This window comes from Melanotaenia boesemani, chromosome 8, assembly GCF_017639745.1.
Source record: "Melanotaenia boesemani isolate fMelBoe1 chromosome 8, fMelBoe1.pri, whole genome shotgun sequence".
NCBI classification, from domain to species: Eukaryota; Metazoa; Chordata; class Actinopteri; order Atheriniformes; family Melanotaeniidae; genus Melanotaenia; species Melanotaenia boesemani.
Window position 1 is genome coordinate 500,593 of NC_055689.1, and position 27,448 is coordinate 528,040.

The 27,448-nt window shown below is 47.8% G+C and overlaps 1 protein-coding gene across 1 annotated transcript; it reads right to left on the reverse strand.

The window, feature by feature from the left end:
- Positions 1 to 6,875: 6,875 nt before the first annotated feature.
- LOC121644777 (protein ABHD8-like) lies at positions 6,876 to 19,444 on the reverse strand. The gene is made up of 5 exons (XM_041992959.1): positions 19,185 to 19,444; positions 13,129 to 13,943; positions 9,700 to 9,870; positions 9,398 to 9,614; positions 6,876 to 8,629 (listed from the first exon to the last, which is right to left on the reverse strand). The coding sequence occupies exons 2-5, from the start codon at positions 13,932 to 13,934 to the stop codon at positions 8,435 to 8,437; spliced, it is 1,389 nt and encodes a 462-aa protein (XP_041848893.1). The 5' UTR covers positions 13,935 to 13,943; positions 19,185 to 19,444; the 3' UTR covers positions 6,876 to 8,434.
- Between the last annotated feature and the right edge of the window lie 8,004 nt (positions 19,445 to 27,448).

Genomic DNA, 27,448 nt, shown 5'->3' on the forward strand with positions numbered 1-27,448 from the left:
AGGAGGAGGTACCAGGCTGGAGACCAGCATGAGGAGGAGGAGGTACCAGGCTGGAGAACAGAGTGAGGAGGTACCAGGCTGGATACCAGCATGTGGAGGAGGAGGAGGTACCATGCTGGACACCAGCATGAGGAGGAGCCTGGATGCTGACCAGCATGAGGAGGTGAAGGTACCAGGTTGGAGAAGAGCATAAGGAGGAGGTGGTACCAGGCTGGAGACCATCATGATGATGAGGAGGTACCAGGCTGGAGACCAGCATGAAGAGGAGCCTGGATGCTGACCAGCATGAGGAGGAGGAGGTACCAGGCTGGAGACAAGCATGAGGAGGAGAAGGCACCAAGCTCGAGAACAGCATGGGGAGGAGGAGGTACCAGGCTGGATACCAGCGTGAGGAGGAACCAGGAGTCAGACCAGCGTGAGGAGGAGGAGGTACCAGGCTGGAAACCAGCATAAGGAGAAGGAGGTACCAGGCTGGAGAACAATATGGGGAGGAGGAGGTACCAGGCTGGAAACCAGCATTAGGAGGAGAGAGTAGCAGGCTGGAGACCAGCCTGAGGAGGAGGAGGTATCAGGCTGGAGACCAGCATGAGGAGGAAACTGGATGCAGACCAGCTTGAAGAGGAAAAGGTACCAGGCTGGAAACCACCATGACGAGGAGGAGGTACCAGGCTGGAAACCAGCATGAGAAGTAGGAGGTATCAGGCTGGAGACAAGCATGAGGAAGAGAAGGTACCAGGCTGAATACCAGCATGAGGAGGAGGAGGTACCAGGCTGGAGACCAGCATGAGGAGGAGAAGGTACCAAGCTGGAAACCAGCGTGAGGAGGTACCAAGCTGGAAACCAGCATGAGGAGGAGGAGGTACCAGGCTGGAGACCAGCATGAGTAGGAGAAGGTACCAGGCTGGAGACCACCCTGAGGAGGAGGAGGTATCAGGCTGGAGACCAGCATGAGGAGGAAACTGGATGCAGACCAGCGTGAGAAGGAAAAGGTACAAGGTTGGAGACAAGCATGAGCAGGAGGTGGTACCAGGCTGGAGACCAGCATGAGGAGGAGAAGGTACCAGGCTGGAAACCACCATGACGAGGAGGAGGTACCAGGCTGGAAACCAGCATGAGAAGTAGGAGGTAACAAGCTGGAAAACAGCATGAGGAGGAGGAGGTACCAGGCTGAATACCAGCATGAGGAGGAGGAGGTACCAGGCTGGAGACCAGCATGAGGAGGAGAAGGTACCAAGCTGGAAACCAGCAGGAGGAGGTACCAAGCTGGAAACCAGCATGAGGAGGAGGAGGTACCAGGCTGGAGACCAGCATGAGTAGGAGAAGGTACCAGGCTGGAGACCACCCTGAGGAGGAGGCGGTATCAGGCTGGAAACCAGCATGAGGAGGAGGAGGTACTAGGCTGGAGACCAGCATGAGGAAGAGAAGTTACCAAGCTGGAAACCAGCATGAGGAGGAGGTAGCACCGGGCTGGAGACCAGCTTGACGAGGAGGAGGAGGTACCAGGCTGAACACCAGCATGAGGGGGAGGAGGTACGAGGCTGGAGACCAGCATGAGGAGGACTAGGTACTAGGCTGGAGACAAACATGAGGAGGAGGAGGTACCAGGCTGGAGAACAGCGTGAGGAGGCACCAGGCTGGAGACGAGTATGAGGAGGAGGAGGTACCAGGCTGGAGACAAGGATGAGGAGGAGAATGTACCAAGCTGGAAACCAGCATGAGGAGGAGGAAGTACCGGGTTGGAGACCAGCATGAGGAGGAGGAGGAGGTACCAGGCTGAACACCAGCATGAGGGGGAGGAGGTACCAGGCTGGAGACCAGCATGAGGAGGAGTAGGTACTAGGCTGGAGACAAACATGAGGAGGAGGAGGTACCAGGCTGGAGAACAGCGTGAGGAGGCACCAGGCTGGAGACGAGTATGAGGAGGAGGAGGTACCAGGCTGGAGACAAGGATGAGGAGGAGAATGTACCAAGCTGGAAACCAGCATGAGGAGGAGGAAGTACCGGGCTGGAGACCAGCATGAGGAGGAGGAGAAGGTACCAGGCTGAACACCAGCATGAGGAGGAGGAGGTACCAGGCTGGAGAACAGCGTGAGGAGGCACCAGGCTGGAGACGAGTATGAGGAGGAGGAGGTACCAGGCTGGAGAAAAGGATGAGGAGGAGAATGTACCAAGCTGGAAACCAGCATGAGGTGGAGGAGGTACCAGGCTGGAGACCAGCATGAGGAGGAGGAGGTACCAGGCTGGAACCCAGCACGAGGAGAAGGAGGTACCAGACTGGAGACAAGCATGAGGAGGAGGAGGTACCAAGCTGGAGACCAGCATAAGGAAGAACCTGGATGCAGAGCAGTGTGAGGAGGAAAAGGTACTAGGTTGGAGACAAGCATGAGGAGGAGGTGGTACCAGGCTGGAGACCAACATGAGGAGGAGGAGGTACTAGGCTGGAGACAAGCATGAGGAGGAGATGGTACAAAGCTCGAGAACACCATGGGGAGGAGGAGGTACCAGGCTGGAGACCAGCATGAGGAGGAACCAGTAGTCAGACCAGTGTGAGGAGGAGGAGGTACCAAGCTGGAAACCAGAATGAGGATGAGGGGGTACCAGGCTGGAAACCAGCATGACAAGGAGGAGGTACCAGGGTGGAGACAAGCATGAGGAGGAGGTGGTACCCGGCCGGAGACCAGCATGAGGAGGACAAGGTACCAAGCTGGAAACCAGCATGAGGAGGAGGAGGTATCAAGCTGGAAACCAGCATGAGGAGGAGGAGGTACCAGGCTGGAGACCAGCATGAGGAGGAGGAGGTACCAGGCTGGAGACCAGCATGAGGAAGAGAAGTTACCAAGCTGGAAACCAGCATGAGGGGGAGGAGGTACGAGGCTGGAGACCAGCATGAGGAGGACTAGGTACTAGGCTGGAGACAAACATGAGGAGGAGGAGGTACCAGGCTGGAGAACAGCGTGAGGAGGCATCAGGCTGGAGACGAGTATGAGGAGGAGGAGGTACCAGGCTGGAGACAAGGATGAGGAGGAGAATGTACCAAGCTGGAAACCAGCATGAGGAGGAGGAAGTACCGGGCTGGAGACCAGCATGAGGAGGAGGAGGAGGTACCAGGCTGAACACCAGCATGAGGGGGAGGAGGTACCAGGCTGGAGACCAGCATGAGGAGGAGTAGGTACTAGGCTGGAGACAAACATGAGGAGGAGGAGGTACCAGGCTGGAGAACAGCGTGAGGAGGCACCAGGCTGGAGACGAGTATGAGGAGGAGGAGGTACCAGGCTGGAGACAAGGATGAGGAGGAGAATGTACCAAGCTGGAAACCAGCATGAGGAGGAGGAGGTACCAGGCTGGAGACCAGCATGAGGAGGAGGAGGTACCAGGCTGGAACCCAGCACGAGGAGAAGGAGGTACCAGACTGGAGACAAGCATGAGGAGGAGGAGGTACCACGCTGGAGACCAACATGAGGAGGAGGAGGTACTAGGCTGGAGACAAACATGAGGAGGAGGAGGTACTAGGCTGGAGACAAACATGAGGAGGAGGAGGTACCAGGCTGGAGACAAGCATGAGGAGGAGATGGTACCAAGCTCGAGAACACCATGGGGAGGAGGAGGTACCAGGCTGGAGACCAGCGTGAGGAGGAACCAGTAGTCAGACCAGTGTGAGGAGGAGGAGGTACAAAGCTGGAAACCAGAATGAGGATGAGGGGGTACCAGGCTGGAAACCAGCATGACGAGGAGGAGGTACCAGGGTGGAAACCAGCATGAGGAGAAGGAGGTACCAGGCTGGAGACCAGCGTTTGGAGGAACCAGGAAACAGACCAGCATGAGGAGGAGGATGTACCAGGGTGGAGACCAGCGTGAGGAGGAGGAGGTATCAGGCTGGAGATCAGCGTGAGGAGGATGAGGAGGTACCATGCTGGAGACTAGTGTGAGGTGGAGGAGGAGGTACCAGGCTGGAGAGTAGTGTGAGTATGAGGAGGAGGTACTAGGCCTGAGATCAGCATGGAGACCACCGTGAGGAGGACGAGGTACCAGGCTGGAGACCAGCATGAGGAGTTGGACGAGGCACCAGGCTAGAGACCTGTGTGAGGAGGAGGTACCAGTTATCTTAGTTGACCCACTAAAACTCTGTTTAAACAACAATGTTTACAAGCAAAATTGAAAATGTTTTTCCCTTCAATTTTGAATATAATATTTAACCAAAAGTTACCATCCGTGCAGGGACAATGTAAACAGAAGCATGTAGTGCACATGCCAGGCCTCTAGTGGGCAGGGAAACGTTGTAACACCCAGGTGTGCACCACATTCTCGTTAGACCAGAAAACACAACAGAAATGTTGCATGCTAACCATAGGTGTTGACCTGGTCATATGGAGCATGTTACCTCTGCGTGTTTGCTGAGGCATCAGTGTTCTACCAGAAACAGGCTTGGCTTCAGCTGACCAAATAAATCAAAAATATGCTGCCCCACAGTCATGACACAAAGGTCTGCCATTGATGTTGTTGTGGTTTAACACGGTCTGAATTCACAAGATGATGTGAAAGACTTCATTGTTGCCAAAAGATTCCAGTTCCAGTCTATGCTGACAGGACTCGCCTTGCGTTGCAAGGAAATGTCACTCTGAAGGCTGTCAAATCCTTGCGGTGTTATGCACTCAATACTCTGTTACCATGGAAACGAGAGACCAGGGGCCTCATTTCTAAAGCTGGCGTAGGAACAAAAACTTGCGTACGCCAAATATAATAACTTCTTAGGTTTATAAAAACCAAACTTGGCGGAGGAATGTTTCTACCTCCACGGCATCTCTGATCCATGTGTACGCACAGAATCTGCAACACCAATGGTCCAGAATAAAACCAAGGACATGATGAGGTGGAGAGTCTGCTGCCAACATTTACCATTCAGTAAAAGAAGATGTGGAAAGTAGCTTTGGTCATTTATTCAGAGATCCAGCAGAGTGGGACAGACTGGAGGTCTAGAAGTGATGGAACACACAAGAGGTGGATTTCCTTTGTTTATTTATTCTTACACAATCCTTTTATAATTGTTGTCCTAATTTCTGTCCAGACTGTCTTTATCTCCTGCAGCTCCTTGTCCACCTGGTTAATGGCAGTCAAGGTGTCCCTCTGCACTGCCCACCCAGCTGGAACACCCAGCAACACTAAAAAAAGACTGCTACCAGTCTCAGATGTATCTGTACATGTTTATTTTAGTCATTAAAACAAATGACTACAATACCGGCATCATGACTGTCATCTAGCAGACGTTTTTCTCCACAACGACCTACTGTGGGCTGCAGCGTCTTGCCTAAGGCCCCGACTGGAAGGTGTTGCTGTTCACCCCTGTTGGAATTGAACTTCAATCTCCCTCATGGCAGACGGATGCTCTACCCATCCATAGACTGTATATAAAAGATGGGCGGAGCCTCTGTGACGTCACCCGTGAGTTTCTGAAGAGCTGAATTGAAGCCAGTTGATTCATGTAAAACCCCTGGCGTTTCTTGTTCTTGCTTTTGTTTTCTTTTTTTGTTCCCTGTTCTTTTTGTTAATTGTTTGTTAATTTTCCAATTAATCTGTATGCTCTAAGACTTCAATAAAACAATGGAAAAAAAAAAAATTAAGCAGGCAGTATAAAATACAGAAAATTAAAAAAAAAAAAAATTGAAGCCCGTTGAGCATTCCCACCGTCGCCATCTTGGCAGCGTCACACGTGTTGTTAGAAAATCCAGAAAATCCAAAAATGGGCAAAGAGGCGCAGCTGAGAGGGAGACTGTGAAGGTGGGGGTGGATGATTGACACCCACCTCTGAGCTGCCTGTAGCTAAGAGCTAACCGAGCTAACCCGGAGCAACGATAGCTAACCAGCTAACGGAGGTAGGTGGGCTAAAGCTAAGGCGTGCTGTTAGCCGGCTAAAAACCGCAGTTGTGCTGCACTCTCCCTTCTTACTGCGGATATTGGATACCTGTCAATCAAAAGGACACGCCCCTAATAATGCTGACTTTCAAGATTAAATAACATCCAAATGGATGAGTTAGAAAAAAATTCACCCCCCTCACAGTTGTCATGAAGGTAAATTTGACCTATAAATCACCAGGCTTTAAACATGTTTATTTCTACTATGAAGTTGGTCTTTTTAACATGGGAGTCTATGGGGATTTACTCTGTTGTGGAGCCCCTAGTGGACGAGGGGCGACTGCAATTTCTTCCGCATAAGCTTTACATTTTACCGCCGGAGGTTGCCACTTGTACCGACTGAGATATCCAGCCGTTTCTTCCCTTCTGACTCTATGATGACAGCATCTCCACCTGCTGCCACTATTCTGTCTTTCTGACACCAGTAACGTCCACGCTGTGTCCACCAGTTAAACATTTTTACCTTTTCCAACATGGTCCATCAGGATCTCTGTATCACACCCCGAAAAATTCCTCTTCTTCCCTCTTTTTCCCTCCCGAGCCATCATGGAAATTATGTGATGAATATGTATGTATATAGCCACCATGTGGCAAGGTGCTCCCTACCTCCCACCTGCAGTCTGCTTTGCTATGCATAGTTTTATGCATGAGGCCCCAGAACACTAGAAAATATTTGGGTTTACTGTTTCAGCGTGGTGGTGGTATAAACAGGGCCTAAATGAAATAATCTCTCTGTTATCTATTAGGTGTTAACATTAGAGAGTTGCTGGCATTAATACTGGAGAGGTTAACAATTAGAATGCTTTCTGCAACAAGGATGTAGCACCTACTTGGTGCACGATTATCTTTAGTTTGACCCTCATCCAGCACCATAGTTGGGTGAAGCATAGCTTCAGTGAGCAGAGCCAGATGAATCTAACAAGATAAATGATGGATTAGTTGTTTGAATAAAAAAGTAAAAAACACCATTCATAGGTGAACGTTTGCTTTACTTCATGCCAGGAAAGGCACAATCACACACTGAATCCAGCTGTTTATATAACGTTATATGCATCTACATTCGCACAATGCATATATCATGATTCCCATTAATAAATGTAACATTAACATGAATACAATTTGTTAACCACCAAAAGATTCAGAACATATGAGCATGTGTAACTTGCACACTTTTAGCATAATAGGAGGTATGTGCAGCCTGTAGTCCACACAGTGTCACTCCTCTTTTACACCAAAGGAAACATCAGCAGCACTTTTGGTTTTGAAAAGTCCACAAAGAACATGTTTTTCAGCCGTCACAAAAAAGTTTCTGTTTGTCGCTTTTTTAGTTTTGTTCCAGTTGCATAAAATGTTGCATCCACATTTTCTCAAAATGCATATGTGGCAGACAAATCTTTCTTCTTTGGGGAATTTCAGCTAGCTTCTCGTCCACCTATTTACAGCTTCTGCTACTCAAAAAGCAAACTACCCAGTCAACAGAGAAGTCCTGCCCCACTATGAGACAAAACAGCATCCAACAACGAATATCTTTCACTGAGCAAACTCCCTTCGCTCAATGCAAACACCTGATAGGTAGGGTGGACGAGGGACACTCTCCCGCTTCGCATTCAGCTGCGGTCCATACAACCGCAGGTTGCTCTAGAAGATGCCGTTATTTCAGGATCAAATAAACAGACGGATGCTCATACATTACAAGGAACACTGGTTTGATTAAAGCAGAGTGGGTTGGGACATTTTTTATAGGGCCACTTCTCTCAGGATACTGATTAAAATGGCTGAGCAAATCCTCTTCTCATCCATATTTGTTTACAACCATAAACAAATGAGTAATAATCAGTTTTCATGCAACTATAAATTGATGAAACTGTGTCACTGTGCTGCAGAAACATGGCTTTTCATGTTTAATGTCCAGGACGAGGAAAATTCATGTGTGTAAACTGATCAGCTGTGATGGGAAGAGTCATGTTAGAGGCATAAGTTTCTGTGTTTCTCCTTGCATCATAATATAGTTATTGTTAGTACGTGATGCAGTTATGTGTTACAATTTGCATGTACATTGGTATATTATTATCATATTATACTTAATAACTTCCACCAACTTCCCACCATCACCCACTCAGTATCTGATAAAACATCATTGTTATTATCATCTCCGGGTCTTCTCAGAAGCTCCGCTTGTCCCGTTTTACTAAGTTTCCCGTGTTTAAAGTGAGGAGATTCCAGCATCTTACATCTCGTTGTGTCCACTTTCCATCAATCCTTTCATAAATAAGTCATGACTGGACAGGCCTTCTGGGCTCATGGTGCAACGAAGCACAAACTGGAATTAAAAGTAAAGAAGAAACAGTGTTTGCATCCAGGCCAGTCGTCATCTGTTCTTTCCTGCTTTATCTTGGCACACCAGCGGTCATCCACATCCTGAAGATGTGGCTCTGCTTTTAATCGCTCTCAGCCTGGGAGCCTAGCAACAAATACCCACAAAAAGGCCTTCTGCTGGGTTCTGTCTTAGAAGTTTTCTCCTCAAGGGTTATTTGTTCAAAGGTTGGTTGATTCTAAGTGTGTCAACTGTCTTCTCTGAGTCCGTCTTGCAGCTGTCTTTCCTGGACATGTCCGGCTCCCATAGAAAGAACTCGTGTAGGAGGGTGTTGACCGTGTCAGGACACTCCATCATCACCATGTGGCTTCCTTCCTCGATGACTTTCAGGAACGCAAACAGAAGGACCTAGAAACAGAAAAACAACAGACAAAAGCAATGAATAAGCTTCATGAACAACCCAGCTCCATAAAAATCGGGACTCTGTATAAAATGTAAATAAAACCAGAGTGTCATCCATCCGTATTTTATCCCAGCAGCAGATCACCAACATCTCAGAGGATGAAACGGAGACGTTTCACAGTGAGATGAAAATATGAGCTGATAGTGAATCTGATGGAAAAAGTTGTACCTGGTACAAACCAGAAACACCTGGAGGAGCATTGGACAACTAACCAGGTTACCTGGCAACAGGTCAGTAACATGACTGGGTATAAAAGGAGCATTTCAGAGAGGCAGAGTCTCTCAGATGGAAAGATGGACAGAGCTTCACCAATCTGAGACAAACTGGATCTAAAACTGTGGAACAGTTTCAGAAAAATGTTCCTCAGACTTTGAAGATCCTCCATCTACAGTGTAGAATATCATCAGAAGATTCAGAGAATCAGGAGGAATCTCTGTGTGCTGGGGACAAGGCTGGATGCTGGTGATCTTCTGCATTAAAAGCAGACATGATTCTCTACTGGAAACCACTGCATGGACTCAGGAAGTCTTCCAGAAACCACTGTCTGTGAACACAGTTCAGTCTGAAACCCACAAATGCAGGTTAAAGCTCCATCATGCAGAGAAGAAGCCAGATGTGAACAGGATCCACTATATTTTGTTTCATTTACATTTCACTCAGGGACCCAGCTTAAATGGAATTAGGGGTTATATTTGGATGAAAATGTACTATACCTCTGCCATGCGCTGGTCCTCATCCATGGGAACAAACTTGTCACACATGCCATGAACCAGCAGGATGGGCACAGTGAGCTCAGCATGGTAGACCTCGTCGCCCTCAGGCCAGTACTGCCCGCTCATCATGGCTCGCAGGACAAATGGAGACACATTGAAAGCATTGCCCTGCTTCAACAGCTGCTTCTCTTTGGCACCCTGACGAGCAAATCCAGCTCTGAAAGTCAGAATATGAGAACGTGTTTATTTCTGATGAGGTGGATTCTGCCTGGTCTTTAGCATCATGAAGATGCAGCTCTTACTTCAGGAAGCTCCAAGCCAGACATGGTGACAGGCAGTGAAGGATGCAGGACGGTAGCTGGAAGATGGAGCAGAGGCTGGGCTCCAGAGCTGTGGGACCCCCTCCATTGATCATCACAACCTTATGGACCAGATCAGGATATTCATGGGCCAAAAATGTGCAAAAAGACACCCTGGAAGAGATATAAAGAGATGGATGAAGCATAAAACAACACATTTGTCACCTGAGTGACCATGAAGATATAAAATTGAGAAGATATTGGGTGGGTCAATTTTTCTTTTCTTCTTATAATTCCTGAAGTAGAAGGATGGTGATCTTATTACACAAAAGGCTGTCTTTCGCTCTAGAAAAATGCATGAAGGATCACGAAGGCAGATATGTAATATCATGCTTCCTAAATGGAGAGAGGCTCTCTCTGGGATACATTTGAGGTGGCTTGCTATTCCAACCTGGTGGCTAGGTTGTCTTCTAGCACTTTACCTTTGATACTTTTGGGCAGCAACTTGAATGCATGTCTGGGGCTGGAGCTGGATCTGAGTGCTGTGAAATCTGTGCATCCCTCTGGCCACCAAGGCACTGTGTTGCAGTTTAAATTTATTTGATGCTTGGAGACTGCTGAATCCAAAAATTGAGGACTACATTTTGTTCTCCTGCCCACATAACTCTTGTTCAAGGACTGATTCACCTCGAGGCCAGCAGTGGGCCGGTGTAGAACATGCAGTATAAAAGCCATTCCACTTTCAGGTCATTCTCTTGTTGGGCTGGAGCTTAGCCCCCTTAATATGACCCTGCCTCACGTCACGGGCAGCTCAACCCACCCTTGCTCAGTAGTAGGGCTGCAACGATTAGTCAACATTGTTGAAAATAGTTGACAATAAAAATAGCTGACAATGAATTTAGCCGTCGGCTACTGTCGGCAAAAAAAAACCCTACAGAGTGAGACATCGTCTTCTAATCCTATCTCTGCTGAGAGTTGCACAATGCACGTGCACAAAGAGGAAAACTACAGAGTGAGACATCGTCTTCTATTTTTTTATCTCTGCTGAGAGTTGCACATGGGATATAAAGTCCGCCAGGGGAAAAATATGGTGGCGGACTGGGGAGGAAAACAGTGGCGGAAAACGTTAAAAGTCTGGGATAACTTCACGTTAAACTTACAAAATAAATTAAATACATGTGAGATTTGTAAAGTGGACCTTGTGTACGACGGAAGTACGTCTGCAACGCTCAAAAATTTAAAGAGGAGGAACGTCAGACTTACTTAACAACCTCATGCAAGATTTCAAAGCTGAAAGTGAAATAAGATCCATTTATAATAATAATGAGACTCATAATCCGATTGGTCGTTTTAATAGTTGGTGACTAATCGACCATCAGAATAGTTATTAGTTGCAGCCCTACTCAGCAGTTCCACCTTCATAGCTACAACTGATCAAGTCAAGTCAATTTAACTTTATTAATAGGCATGTTTAAAACAGCATATGTTACCAAAGTGCTGTACAACAAAGAGTGATAAAATAAAAATAAAATTTTTTGGGCCAAAATAGTAAAACAGATATAAAAGAAATAAAAAACTAAAATCACAAACATGAAACAAATTATCAGCAAAGGAAAAAAAAAACTAATTTTTGCTACTAAAGATGCACCTGAAGTTTCAGCATCAGCTTTATGGGCAACTGCTGAAACCTACATTAGGACAGTTATTATTTAAATATATTTGGCTAAAAGAAAAGGAGCACAAAAAACAGTTAAAGCTTGAATCTTAAATCACTGAGCTAGATAAGGAGTTTAAACTTTCCTTTTTAAAATCATCTCGGTTAAAGTTGGATGCAGCTCTCACAGCCCTTGATCAGCCTCCTACACGAAAAGTAGAAGCTGCAGTTCTACGCTGGGCATTGATCATGAGTCTGCAAATAAGCCAGGGAGGCTTGTGGCCTGCTAGCCAGTCTGCTAGCCAGTCTGCTAGCCAGTCTGCTAGCCAGCCTGCTAGCCAGCCTGCTAGCCAGTCTGCTAGCCAGTCTGCTAGCCAGTCTGCTAGCCAGCCTGCTAGCCAGTCTGCTAGCCAGCCTGCTAGCCAGCCTGCTAGCCAGTCTGCTAGCCAGTCTGCTAGCCAGCCTGCTAGCTAGGGTTGCCACCTTGGATTTGTGGAAAAAAGGGACACTGGACATAAAGTTTGGGGCAGAGGAATCGGGGATTATTATCAGTTCAAACTAAATTAACATGAAATTCAGCCCAGTGAGGATTGTAACGAGTATATCGTTTTTTTCTTGCCGGTGGCTTACATGAATTTGCTCCTTCTCCTTCCTCGTCCGTTGTCTCTCCTCCCATTTTAATTAAAGACTCCAAAACTTGGCGAAAATAAGACGGACGCCTGATTCAGCTTGCTGTCTGTCTTCCATCAAGTTTCCCTCCCTGGCCTGCTTGGCTTGCGCGGGCCACTTTCAGCGCTTGGGCACGTCACTTGCGTGTAACGTACAGCCACATTAACACAGAGGACATCTGTAGACTACAGAACGAAGGAAATCAAATAAGATTTTTGCATTTTCCCCGAAAAACCGGGACAAATTGTGTCCCGGGAGAGATTTTATTTTTCCCGGGACAGCTTGTAAAAAAAGAGAACAATTCTGGGAAAAACGGGACTGGTGGCAACTCTACTGCTAGCCAGCCTGCTAGCCAGTCTGCTAGCCAGGGTAAGGTTCCATTCCTTCATGAAAAGATGATAAGGGAGTTACATTTACTGAAAATAAATATTTGTTCAATATTATGAAATGCTCCTTTCAAATATTGTATCCACCAGAAAGCCCAAAAGCCCAAAATACTCTAATGCATTACTCTTTAAATAAAGTAACTCAGTTACCATTACCACATGATATGTAACTCCATTACCAGCTAAATTACAACATTTTGGCCAGCAGCCGTGAGCTTCTTTTTTTTAATTTTATTTTACTTTATTTTAAAAGTAGCTGGACAGGACAGAGAGACAGAAACAATGCCTGCGAATAACTAAAGAAATATGTAAATACAAATATATAATAAAGAATAGGAGAGATGCACCGGAGATATCAACATTAAGATTTAATCTTTGAGCAGTTGTTATATTAACTTACATCTTATGTCTAGTTTTTATTTCTAATCATCAGCTGATAAAAAATGACTTTTTGTTTGAGTTTGTTTTATATTTCGTACAAAACTGTTAAGTTATAAGAATATTAATGGAAGAATTTTTTATTTTTAAGATATACACACACACACACACACACACATACATATATATATATATATATATATATACACATATATACATATACATATACACACATATATATATATATATACATACATATATATATATATGCTGGGAATATGAGCATTAGTGCTCCGGGGCTGCACAACCAGCGGACTGGTCTGTTATCTGGGACCCAGGTCTCACCCGTACGAGTGGCCGATGAGAATGTTGCGTTTGCGAGCGTATCTCTTGAAGATGGCCCGCAGGTCTTCTGCCAGGGCATAAAAGGTAAAAGCTGCTGCTATCTGTGGCGCAGTGCTGGCTCCGTGTCCAGCCAGGTCCGGCGCTATGACCTCATAGCCCAGCCGAGAAAAGAAGTCCAGCTGGCTGCTCCAAATGTCCAGAGAGCCTCCCACGCCGTGCACAAAGAACAAGGCCACATCGGTGTGCGTCCCTTTGCAGCTGGAAATAACCCGTCTGGAGTCAATCAACACCGTGCGTTTCGGTTTACGGCGCCGGCGACGGGGAGGGGGCGCAGGTTTCTGTTCTCCGGAAGGTAGAGGAACTGGAGGAGGAACGGGGTTAGGGTCGGGAGAAGAGGCTATCTCTTTGTAGTCGGCCAGCTCCACCTCCACGGTGCTGCAGGGCTCCAAATCCCCGTCCTGACACTGTAGGATCTCAGAGTGTAAAACATCTCCGAGATTCTCGATCACCAGCTGGCCGTTGCGATAAACGGTGATCTTCCTTTTGCAGTGGACACTGCTGCTGGTGTTCCCAGCATCCTCAGGGGAGGCATCATCATTGTTCCAGCTCTCCTTCCCTGCAGCCTGCTTTTCTGGATCTACAGAAGGACGCTCAGGGATGATGTGCCGCACTCGCAGGACTCTCCCTGGCTTCACCTCCACAAACTCAAAACCATCTGAGGGTTCTGATGACTCCAGAGGCAAGACCAGATTGCCAGTCTTCCCCGTCAGGCAGCAGAGGATCCCATCAGTAATACTGGTCAGCATGGCGCTTTCCTGCATGAACAGATGCAAAAACCAAACCATCTCATCACTTCAATCAATCTAAACATCATAAATGAAGCAAGTCTGCAAAGATCAGCTGCTTCAGTGGAAGAAATGAGGCTTGGGGCTTTAACCTTGATTCCTAAAAAACTAGACATAAATGGTTGCCTAGCAACAGTGAAATAGTCCTTTATATTTTTCTCAGTCCACTGCCAAAAAAACAAGGACACCTTCAGTCTGAGAGCATGCAAATTCAGGCAGAGCTCTACTAACACACTCACTCAGCGTTCTCAGACCTTTTATCCATTGACAGAAAGAACAATTCTCCTTCTGTGCTACAATTTCAGTGTCAGGGAGGTCTAAGTGGGAACAGTCCCACCTAAACGTCTGCTATTAAAGGCCCTTCCTTTATTACAAGAAGCAGGACATAAACAGCACAGGCCAGTCATAGGGCCCAGCCGTGGACATGTCTCAGAATGACATCAGTTTCCCAGCCAATGGACTCCTGTTAAAGTCAGTTGGACTGTAGCCTGGTTGGTCCTGGATTTAACACAGTCTGGTTATCTGGAGAAAACAGAGCAGAAAGTGTCACGTCAGAACATGACCTGTTCACCTGCCTGCTATGCAATCAGCCAATCACATGGCAGCAAGTTCAAACTGAGCATCAGAACGAGAAAGATTCAAGATGCATTCCCACCAGGATATTCCGGGAACTACGGGTTTGATTGGGGGGGAATTCTGACAAATGTCCCACCTTCCTTTGGTTTGTTTTCACACTTTACTGAATCAGACCAAACCACCTGGACAACACTGGACAAAACAATGGAGCAACAATAAATTCCTGCAGTCTGCTTTCTGGTTTTACTTTGATGTCCAGACCTGATTCGGTCAGAGAGAAAGCCCAAACCAGAAGACCCTGGTTTTCAACCGGACCAGAGTTCACTTCTTTGGTCTTTGGAAGTGTGAATGTGCCTGTGTCCATCTGAAAACCACCACTTGCTGTCTTGACGTCCTGCCAACCGGGTTTTTAAGAATGTTTCAGGATGCATGGCCTTAGATATCCAGGTTGTAAACACGTCTCTGCTTTCAGGCGTCTTCCCTCAGACCCTAAAAACAGCCGTCATCAAGCCACTACTGAAAAAGAAAAACCTGGACTTGTCCCTCATGAGCAGCTACAGGCCGATATCAAACCTCCTGTTTCTTAGTCAGATTCTAGAAAAGCCATCTTCCAGCAGCTACACAACTTCCTGACACTAAATACCTGTTCTGATGTAGACCTGTCAGGTTTCCGGCCACACCACAGCACTGAGATGCTCTAGTTCAGGTCTTTAATGACATCCGTCTGAGCACAGATAGCAGGAACATTTCAGTCCTGGTACTGCTGGATCTCAGTGCTGCATTAGACTCGGTCAAACAGAACATCTCACTAGACCGGCTGGAAAACTGGGTCGGACTTTCCGGCTTTGCAGTTAACTGGTTAGAGATCTGTTTAAAAGACAAGGACTACTTTGTGTCTATAGGTAACCATAAATCTGAGCGAACCTAAATAACCTGTGGAGTTCCCCAAGGCTCCATCCTGGGGCCACTGCTGTTCAACATCTACATGCTGCCACTCGCTCACATTATGGAGACAACTAAACATGTTACCACAGTTATGCTGATGACACACACATCTACATAACCATCTCACCAGGAGACCACAGTCCGATCCAGACTCTGATCACCAGCATGGATCAGATTAAAGATCGGATGTTCCAGAACTTCCTTCAGTTAAATGAAGACTAAACTGAAATAATAGTTGTTGAAATAATAGTTCTTTGGAGCCAAAGAAGGGAGATTCAAGTCAGTTCTCAGCTTCAAACAACAAAGTTCAAAACTACCAGCCAAGCCAGAAACCTGGGAGTAGTCCTGGACTCGGACCTTGGAGTGGTCCTGGACTCAGACCTGGGAGTGGTCCTGGACTCAGACCTGGGAGTAGTCCTGGATTCAGACCTGGGAGTAGTCCTGGACTCAGACCTGGGAGTAGTCCTGGACTCAGACCTGGGAGTAGTCCTGGATTCAGAACTGGGAGTGGTCCGGGACTCAGACCTGGGAGTAGTCCTGGACTCAGACCTGTGAGTGGTCCTGGACTCAGACCTGGGAGTAGTCCTGGACTCAAACCTGGGAGTAGTCCTGGACTCAGACCTGGCAGTAGTCCTGGAATCAGACCTGGGAGTAGTCCTGGACTCAGAACTGGGAGTAGTCCTGGACTCAGACCTGGGAGCAGTTCTGAACTCAGACCTGGGAGTAGTCCTGGATTCAGAACTGGGAGTAGTCCTGGACTCAGACCTGGGAACAGTCCTGGACTCAGACCTGGGAGTAGTTCTAAACTCAGACCTGGGAACAGTCCTGGACTCAGACCTGGGAGTAGTCCTGGACTCAGACCTGGTAGTAGTCCTGGATTCAAACCTGGGAGTAGTCCTGGACTCAGACCTGGAAGTAGTCCTGGACTCAGACCTGGGAGTAGTCCTGGATTCAGAACTGGGAGTGGTCCAGGACTCAGACCTGGGAGTAGCCCTGGAATCAGACCTGAGAGTAGTCCTGGACTCAGAACTGGGAGTAGTCCTGGACTCAGAACTGGGAGTAGTCCTGGACTCAGACCTGGGAGTAGTCCTGAACTCAGACCTGGGAGTAGTCCTGCACTCAGAACTGGGAGTGGTCTTGGATTCAGAACTGGGAGTAGTCCTGGACTCAGACCTGGGAACAGTCCTGGACTCAGACCTGGGAGTAGTTCTAAACTCAGACCTGGGAACAGTCCTGGACTCAGACCTGGATTTTAGCAGTTATATTAAGACAGCTGTGAAGTCGGCCTGTTATCACTTAAAGAACATCTGGAGGCTTAAAGGACTGATGACACAGCAGGATTTAGAAAAACTGGTACACATTTATCTTTAGTAGACTGGACTACTGTAATGCTGTCCTCGCAGGTCTCCCTAAAAAGTCCATCAGACACCTGCAGTTAGTCCAGAACACTGCTGCTCCAGTCCTCACTAAGACCAGGAAAGTAGATCCTAGACCTCCAGTCCTCACTAAGACCAGGAAAGTACATCCTAGAACTCCAGTCCTCACAAAGACCAAGAACATAAATCCTAGAACTCCAGTCCTCACTAAGACCAGGAACATAGATCCTAGAACTCCAGTCCTCACTAAGACCAAGAACATAAATCCTAGAACTCCAGTCCTCACTAAGACCAAGAACATAGATCCTAGAACTCCAGTCCTCACTAAGACCAAGAACATAGATCCTAGATATCCAGTCCTCACTAAGACCAGGAACATAGATCCTAGAACTCCAGTCCTCACTAAGACCAAGAACATAAATCCTAGAACTCCAGTCCTCACTAAGACCAAGAACATAAATCCTAGAACTCCAGTCCTCACTAAGACCAAGAACATAGATCCTAGATATCCAGTCCTCACAAAGACCAGGAACATAGATCCTAGAACTCCAGCCCTCACTAAGACCAAGAACATAAATCCTAGAACTCCAGTCCTCACTAAGACCAAGAACATAGATCCTAGATATCCAGTCCTCACAAAGACCAGGAACATAGATCCTAGAACTCCAGTCCTCACTAAGACCAAGAACATAGATCCTAGAACTCCAGTACTCACTAAGACCAAGAACATAGATCCTAGAACTCCAGTCCTCACTAAGACCAAGAACATAGATCCTAGATATCCAGTCCTCACTAAGACCAGGAACATAAATCCTAGAACTCCAGTCCTCACTAAGACCAAGAACATAAATCCTAGAACTCCAGTCCTCACTAAGACCAAGAACATAAATCCTAGAACTCCAGTCCTCACTAAGACCAAGAACATAGATCCTAGATATCCAGTCCTCACTAAGACCAAGAACATAGATCCTAGATATCCAATCCTCACAAAGACCAGGAACATAGATCCTAAAACTCCAGTCCTCACTAAGACCAAGAACATAAATCCTAGAACTCCAGTCCTCACTAAGACCAAGAACATAAATCCTAGAACTCCAGTCCTCACTAAGACCAAGAACATAGATCCTAGATATCCAGTCCTCACAAAGACCAGGAACATAGATCCTAGAACTCCAGCCCTCACTAAGACCAAGAACATAAATCCTAGAACTCCAGTCCTCACTAAGACCAAGAACATAGATCCTAGATATCCAGTCCTCACAAAGACCAGGAACATAGATCCTAGAACTCCAGTCCTCACTAAGACCAAGAACATAGATCCTAGAACTCCAGTACTCACTAAGACCAAGAACATAGATCCTAGATATCCAGTCCTCACAAAGACCAGGAACATAGATCCTAGAACTCCAGTCCTCACTAAGACCAAGAACATAGATCCTAGATATCCAGTCCTCACAAAGACCAGGAACATAGATCCTAGATCTCCAGTCCTCAGATCTTTACACGGGCTTCCTGACTAGCTGGGTCACTGTGTAGTTCGGGAGCTGGACAGAACTGAAAAACACTGCAGTGCATAGTGAACACAGTCTCCTGGTCATTTATAACACCCGCCTCACCCGCAAAGCAGCAGAATTGTCAGGGACTCCCACCCACCCTTGCACAGCCTGTTCAGCCTCCTGGCTTCTGGAAGAAGGAACCGAAGCCTCCGGGCTGCTCTAGCAGACTTATGAACCCACCAGGCTGTCAGAAAGCTGAACTCTCTCCTCTCCCTGCCACCCTCTTCCTCTGCCCCCAGAAACATTGAACTCTAAATGCCCCTCAACACTTGCTGGACACAGAAACTGGACTATAAAAAAATCCTGATGCTGCTGTTGCCACAGAATCACTTGGTTTTGCACTGTAGGTTTGCATTTGCATGTATAGGGTATATATATATATATATATACACATTAGTGTTAAATCAGTCTGGGATCTCAGCTGCACGTGGGCAGAAAGACACCATTTTAACCTACTTTCTCTTCAATGCTGAAATGTGAAGTGACGTAGCTGATGAATCTACAGCTATTTCACAACAATGAATGACAGAACAGCTGCATTTGCAATAAATAAATAAGCAGAAGACTGGAATAACTTCAGTACTTGTGAGGAAATATTTAGCGCATTTAAAATCCTTACTAGTCTCATGCAAAATCCTATAATCTTCACAGGACAAAACCACGCATTACCTAACCCTGACCTAACCCTGCAAACGCTCCGATAATGTGTTGCATCATAAACACAGTTTAACATCATGCAATTAACATCGATTCCTTACCTGCAGAGTCACTGATAATCACGGTGATGCGGAGGCTGCGCTGAAAGAAGATGGAGAAAAACGTTGCATTTGCGCAACAATTTGTTTACGCTAGAGATGCTGCAAACCTTATTAACCTCATTAGACTACAGCAGGCAGGGGCTTGCGCTGATACGGCATGCATCCATGACGATGTGCCGTTGCATTTCAGTACGAGCCTAGTTAGGGTATGAAATGTCCTTTTCCTTCTTCCCTCAGCATCCACTGCGTATCCAGGCCAAACCCGACCCAGCCCCGCTGCCCTTGAATCCGCAGCAGCAGTCTTCAGGCATTTCCTCTGAGTGGCGGTGGGGAGGGCGAATGGAGGGCTGCTGAACACGAGAGGAAGCCAATGGGAGAAGCCCCTTTCCCTGTTGCCAAGGCTGACAGAATAACAGAAAAGCGTGTGTTAGTGTTGCTTGTGTTCACAAACTGGAGCGATTCTTCCAGCTAATAATTCTCTATGGATGATGCATGATGACATGTGTGCTTTCATTTTAAAAATCTGATCACCAGCAGATTTTAATCCCCTATACCGCATAATCACGTATGAATGGAGGAGACCCTGCAGCTGCTGAGCTACTGAAGACAGACATGACCTCTAATCCAGCAGGGTTGCTGTGTGGTCCAGACCGTGGTCCGGTCCAGATCGTGGTCCGGTCCAGATCATGGTCCGGAGTGGTCCCTGCCACTAGGAGACATTTAAATCAGTGGTAGCTACATACTACACATTTCAGATACCAAAATAAGAAAGGTTCATTTTATTATTTCTCTCTCTCTCTCTCTCTCTTTTTTTTTTTACATTTTTTTTTTTTACATTTTTTACGGAAGAACAAAATTAATCAAACATAAAAAGACATTTGGTGAAATAATATGAAAAATAAAGTATTTGAGCATTAGATTTTGAGTCATTAGTAGGGACCATAAACCATAGTAAAAAGCCAACATCAAATCATGTAAATCAGTTACATATAGATCACATGAAAGGACTTTTCTGGAGAAAAAATATTTTAAAAAGTGTACCACACTTTGCTATTCAGATTTTTTTGCAAACGTGTTTGACATTTTCCCTAGGCATGTGAAAAACTCCTTTTTAAAACAAGCATAGGAAGGTTTGTTATTTCTCTATTTCCCAATAAAATAAAAATGTTGATAACAGAGAAATTTGGATTTCGGTTAAATATGAAGTAGACATTATGTTAAAAGCATAAAGGATGGAATACTGTATATCTTTAGTGACATCCACCTCTTATATCAACCCAGAAACTGACAGAGGGCAGAAAGAAATGATCTAAGGATTCTACTGCAACCTTACAGAAAGAGAAGGTTCACCTTTATTTTAAATCTACATTTTAAAATGTCTGATACTGGATAGATTTGATTCATAATTTTAAAATGTGTTTCCTTGACTTTGGGTCTTATAAAAATAGACTGGGCTTCATCACAGAGAAAAGTTTAGAATCTGCTGTCTGATGTGTCGATTGTAATTATGGAATATCTTAGATTTAAACAAAGTAGTAATCAATTTCATTAAATGAAGTCCTCCGGCTGCAAGTTTTGTTAAACATGGTTTCAGAAGAGAGTATTGTAAACCATTGTGTAAGACAATGAGCAGGGCTACAGGAATGGTTTGCAAACCTTAATGAATTCTATTTTAGCAAAATACAAAATAAATTTAGTGGAAAAATGTTGATAAAATATTTCCATTTATGTCCAGAAAGTCCATTACAAAGACAATGCCTTTTTCATGTCAATTCTGTTTAAACATGGCTTCCTATTAATGGTTATCACTCTATTATATTATTATTCTATAAAGTGGAAGCATGGGGAGAAAAGTTGTGTTAAAGAAAAAAGCGTTTTAAAAAATTAATTTTAATGGTCCCTACCAATGACTCAAGATCTAATGCTCTAATACTTTATTTTTCATATTATTTTACCAAATTTCTTTTTATGTTTGATGAATTTTGTTCTTCCATAAAAAATGTAAAAAAGAAAGAGAAATAACAATAAAATGAACCTTTCTTATTTTGGTATCTGAAATGTGTGGTATGTAGATACCACTGATTTAAATGTCTCCTAGTGGCACCATCACCATGTCCACCACCAACACCACCACCATCACCACGTCCACCACCACCACGTCCACCACCAACACCACGTCCACCACCACATCCAACACCACCACCATCACCACGTCCACCACCACCACGTCCACCACCAACACCACCACCATCACCACGTCCACCACCACCACGTCCACCACCAACACCACCACCACGTCCACCACCAACACCACCACCACGTCCACCACATCCACGTTCACCACCACATCCACGTTCACCACCACCACCACGTCCACCACCAACACCACCACCACCACGTCCACCACCAACACCACCACCACCACCACGTCCAACCATCATCACCACGTCCACCACCAACACCACCACCACTAACACCACCAACACCACCACCATCACCACGTCCACAACGAACACCACCACCACCACCACGTCCACCACCAACACCACCACCACGTCCACCACCACCACGTCCACCACCATTGACAATGCCTTTTTCATGTCAATTCTGTTTAAACATGGCTTCCTATTAATGGTTATCACTCTATTATATTATTATTCTATAAAGTGGAAGCATGGGGAGAAAAGTTGTGTTAAAGAAAAAAGCGTTTTAAAAAATTAATTTTAATGGTCCCTACCAATGACTCAAGATCTAATGCTCTAATACTTTATTTTTCATATTATTTTTCCAAATGTCTTTTTATGTTTGATGAATTTTGTTCTTCCATAAAAAATGTAAAAAAGAAAGAGAAATAACAATGAAATGAACCTTTCTTATTTTGGTATCTGAAATGTGTGGTATGTAGATACCACTGATTTAAATGTCTCCTAGTGGCACCATCACCACGTCCACCACCAACACCACCACCATCACCACGTCCACCACCACCACGTCCACCACCAACACCACCACCATCACCACGTCCACCACCACCACGTCCACCACCAACACCACGTCCACCACCACATCCAACACCACCACCATCACCACGTCCACCACCACCACGTCCACCACCAACACCACCACCATCACCACGTCCACCACCACCACGTCCACCACCATCACCACCACCACGTCCACGTTCACCACCACCACCACGTCCACCATATCCACGTTCACCACCACCACCACGTCCACCACCAACCCCACCACCACCACCACATCCACCACCAACCCCACCTCCATCACCACGTCCACCACCACCATCACCACGTCCACCACCACCACGTCCACCATATCCACGTTCACCACCACCACCACGTCCACCACCAACACCACGTCCACCACCAACACCATCACCACCACGTCCACCACCAACACCACCACCACCACCACGTCCAACCACCATCAACATGTCCACCACCAACATCACCACCACGTCCACCACCAACACCACCACCATCACCACGTCCACCACCACCACCACCATCACATCCACCACCAACACCACCACCATCACCACATCCACTACCACCATCACCATGTCCACCACCAACACCACCACCACGTCCACCACCAACACCACCACCACATCCACGTCCACCACCAACACCACCCCCACTAACACCACTAACACCACCAACACCACCACCATCACCACGTCCACTACCAACGCCACCACCACGTCCACCACTACGTCCACCACCAACACCAACACCACCACCACGTCCACCACCAACACCACCACCATCACCACGTCCACCACCATCACCACATCCACCACCAACACCATGGCCACCACCAACACCACCACCACATCCACGTCCACCACCACCACCGCCACCACGTCCACCAGCAACACCACGTCCACCACCAACACCACCACCACGTCCACCACCAACACCACCACCATCACCACGTCCACCACCAACACCACCACCATCACCACGGCCACCACCACCACGTCCACCACCAACACCACGTCCACCACCACATCCAACACCACCACCATCACCACGTCCACTACCACCACGTCCACCACCAACACCACCACCACCACCACATCCACCACCAACACCACCCCCATCACCACGTCCACCACCAACACCACCACCACGTCCACCACCAACACCACATCCACGTCCACCACCACCACCACGTCCACCACCATCACCACGTCCACTACCACCACGTCCACCACCAACACCACCACCACCACCACATCCACCACCAACACCACCCCCATCACCACGTCCACCACCAACACGTCCACCACCAACACCACATCCACGTCCACCACCACCACCACGTCCACCACCAACACCACGTCCACCGCCAACACCACCACCACGTCCACCACCAACACCACCACCATCACCACGTCCACCACCAACACACCACCACTAACACAACTAACACCACCAACACCACCACCATCACCACGTCCACTACCAACACCACCACCACATCCACCATCGCCATGTCCACCACCAACACCACCACCGTCACCACGTCCACCACCACCACGTCCACCACCAACACCACCACCATCACCACATCCACTACCAACACCACGTCCACCACATCCAACACCACCACCATCACCACATCCACCACCACCACGTCCACCACCACCACGTCCACCACCAACACCACGTCCACCACCACATCCAACACCACCACCATCACCACGTCCACCACCACCACGTCCACCACCAACACCACCACCATGACCACGTCCACCACCACCACGTCCACCACCATCACCACCACCACGTCCACGTTCACCACCACCACCACGTCCACCATATCCACGTTCACCGCCACCACCACCAACCCCACCACCACCACCACATCCACCACCAACCCCACTTCCATCACCACGTCCACCACCACCATCACCACGTCCACCACCACCACGCCCACCATATCCACGTTCACCACCACCACCACGTCCACCACCAACACCACGTCCACCACCAACACCATCACCACCACGTCCACCACCAACACCACCACCACCACCACGTCCAACCACCATCAACATGTCCACCACCAACATCACCACCACGTCCACCACCAACACCACCACCATCACCACGTCCACCACCACCACCACCATCACATCCACCACCAACACCACCACCATCACCACATCCACTACCACCATCACCACGTCCACCACCAACACCACCACCACGTCCACCACCAACACCACCACCACATCCACGTCCACCACCAACACCACCCCCACTAACACCACTAACACCACCAACACCACCACCATCACCACGTCCACTACCAACGCCACCACCACGTCCACCACCACGTCCACCACCACGTCCACCACCAACACCAACACCACCACCACGTCCACCACCAACACCACCACCATCACCACGTCCACCACCATCACCACATCCACCACCAACACCATGGCCACCACCAACACCACCACCACATCCACGTCCACCACCACCACCGCCACCACGTCCACCAGCAACACCACGTCCACCACCAACACCACCACGTCCACCACCAACACCACCACCATCACCACCTCCACCACCAACACCACCACCATCACCACGTCCACCACCACCACGTCCACCACCAACACCACGTCCACCACCACATCCAACACCACCACCATCACCACGTCCACTACCACCACGTCCACCACCAACACCACCACCACCACCACATCCACCACCAACACCACCCCCATCACCACGTCCACCACCAACACCACCACCACGTCCACCACCAACACCACATCCACGTCCACCACCACCACCACGTCCACCACCATCACCACGTCCACTACCACCACGTCCACCACCAACACCACCACCACCACCACATCCACCACCAACACCACCCCCATCACCACGTCCACCACCAACACCACCACCACGTCCACCACCAACACCACATCCACGTCCACCACCACCACCACGTCCACCACCAACACCACGTCCACCGCCAACACCACCACCACGTCCACCACCAACACCACCACCATCACCACGTCCACCACCAACACCACCACCACTAACACCACTAACACCACCAACACCACCACCATCACCACGTCCACTACCAACACCACCACCACATCCACCATCGCCATGTCCACCACCAACACCACCACCGTCACCACGTCCACCACCACCACGTCCACCACCAACACCACCACCATCACCACATCCACCATCACCACGTCCACCACCACCACGTCCACCAACACCACGTCCACCACCAACACCCCCACCAACACCACCACCACCACCACGTCCACCACCATCACCACGTCCACCACCACCACGTCCACCACCAACACCACGTCCACCACCAACACCACCACCACCACCCACGTCCACCACCACCACCACCACATCCACCACCAACACCACCACCATCACCACGTCCACCACCAACACCATCACCACGTCCACCACCAACACCACCACCACCACCACGTCCACCACCACCACATCCACCACCAACACCACCACCATCACCACGTCCACCACCAACACCACCCCCCACTTCCACCACCAACACCACCACCACATCCACCACCATCACCACGTCCACCACCAACCACATCCACCACCAACACCACCACCACGTCCACCACGTCCATCACGTCCACCACCACCACGTCCACCACCAACACCACCACCACCACGTCCACCACCACCACGTCCAACCACCATCACCACGTCCACCACCAACACCACCACCACTAACACCACCAACACCACCACCATCACCACGTCCACTACCAACACCACCACCACGTCCACCACTAACACCACGTCCACCACAACCACCACAACCACCACGTCCACCACTAACACCACGTCCACCACCATCAACACGTCCACCACCACCACCACATCCACCACCAACACCACGTCCACCACCAACACCATGTCCACCACCAACACCACCACCACGTCCACCACCAACACCATCACCACCACGACCACCACCAGCACCGTCAGCAACAACAGCACCATTACGACCACCACCAGCAGCACCATCAGCACCAACAGCACCAGCACGAGCACCACCAATACCACCACCACCACCATCACATGAAGCAGAGGGAGAAAAGAGGCCAACAGGTGTCATATATACTGATTTTTGCTGGTTCTGGTCTGGCTGGAGGTTTCTTTCCTGGTTCTTGTCCTGGCTGGAAGTTTTCCTTCTTGGTCCTGATATTGATGGAGGTTTTTCTTTCTGGTCCTGATGGAGGTTTTCCTTCCTGGTTCTGGTTCTGATGGAGGTTTTCCATCCTGGTCCTGGTCCTGGCTGTAGGTTGTCCTTCCTGGTTCTGGTTCTGATGGAGGTTTTCCTTCCTGGTCCTGGTCCTGGCTCTGGTTCCTTAGGTCATTATTGCCCTGAAGTCTTTTAAATAAACACAGGTTTTATAAACTGGGCTGATGTGGATCATATGGTGGATTTGTAGTAATTGTTAAATAATGAACTGGATTAAATTGGACTGTGTGTGTAAAGTGTCTTGAGATGACTTTGCTGTAAAATGGTGTTGTGTAAATAAAGCTGAATTGAACAGAATTTTCTGCAGTTTTTAGCTTCAGCTCACTAATGCAAAACCTCACAATTTTTGGAGTCCCAAACTAAATATTTTCACTCATAGAAAATTGATGATGATGATGGTGGACCTGATAATGTGGCCAGTATGTACATATTCATAAGGCACACATCATGTAGTTCAATTGAGGGTGATTAAATTTTATATAGACACACATACTTGCATTACCTCAACCTGTAAATACTGTTCATTTTATCCTCCTCTAGCTTCTATTTTATTATTATCATTATTATCTTATTTAATTTGCTTTTATTTTTAATTATTCTCGCTTTTCGTGGTGAAAGTTCAATGAAAACAAAAATTCCCAGGAGCAGACTTGGAAAAAAATAATTTTGATTCAGTCACGTGTAGAACTCTGATAAAATTCATAATTAATAACAAGGCAGCAAGTCAGATAAATAAATAAATAAGACGTAGATGAAATACGACGGTTGCTGCCTTTAACTAGAGTGCCTCTAGAGAGAGAGTGGCGCCATCTCCGTTCACTGCAATGGTTCAGTTTTTTCACAGCAATGGCGGCGTATGGAGCCCCTCAAAAGTTCCCGGAAGTTAGCAAAAGCTAAGCGACGGTCAATGTATTTCAATGGAGCAGATTGTCGGA

What these genes read in the sequence shown, in the direction of transcription:
- LOC121644777 (XM_041992959.1), bottom strand. Translation starts at nt 13,934, where the DNA reads ATGCTGACCAGTATTACTGATGGGATCCTCTGCTGCCTGACGGGGAAG. An exon ending in CTCATCGGCCACTCGTACGG is followed by an intron (nt 9,871 to 13,128) that starts GTGAGACCTGGG and finishes TATCTCTTCCAG; the next exon opens with GGTGTCTTTTTGCACATTTT. An exon ending in AGGACCAGCGCATGGCAGAG is followed by an intron (nt 8,630 to 9,397) that starts GTATAGTACATT and finishes TTCTGTTTCTAG; the next exon opens with GTCCTTCTGTTTGCGTTCCT.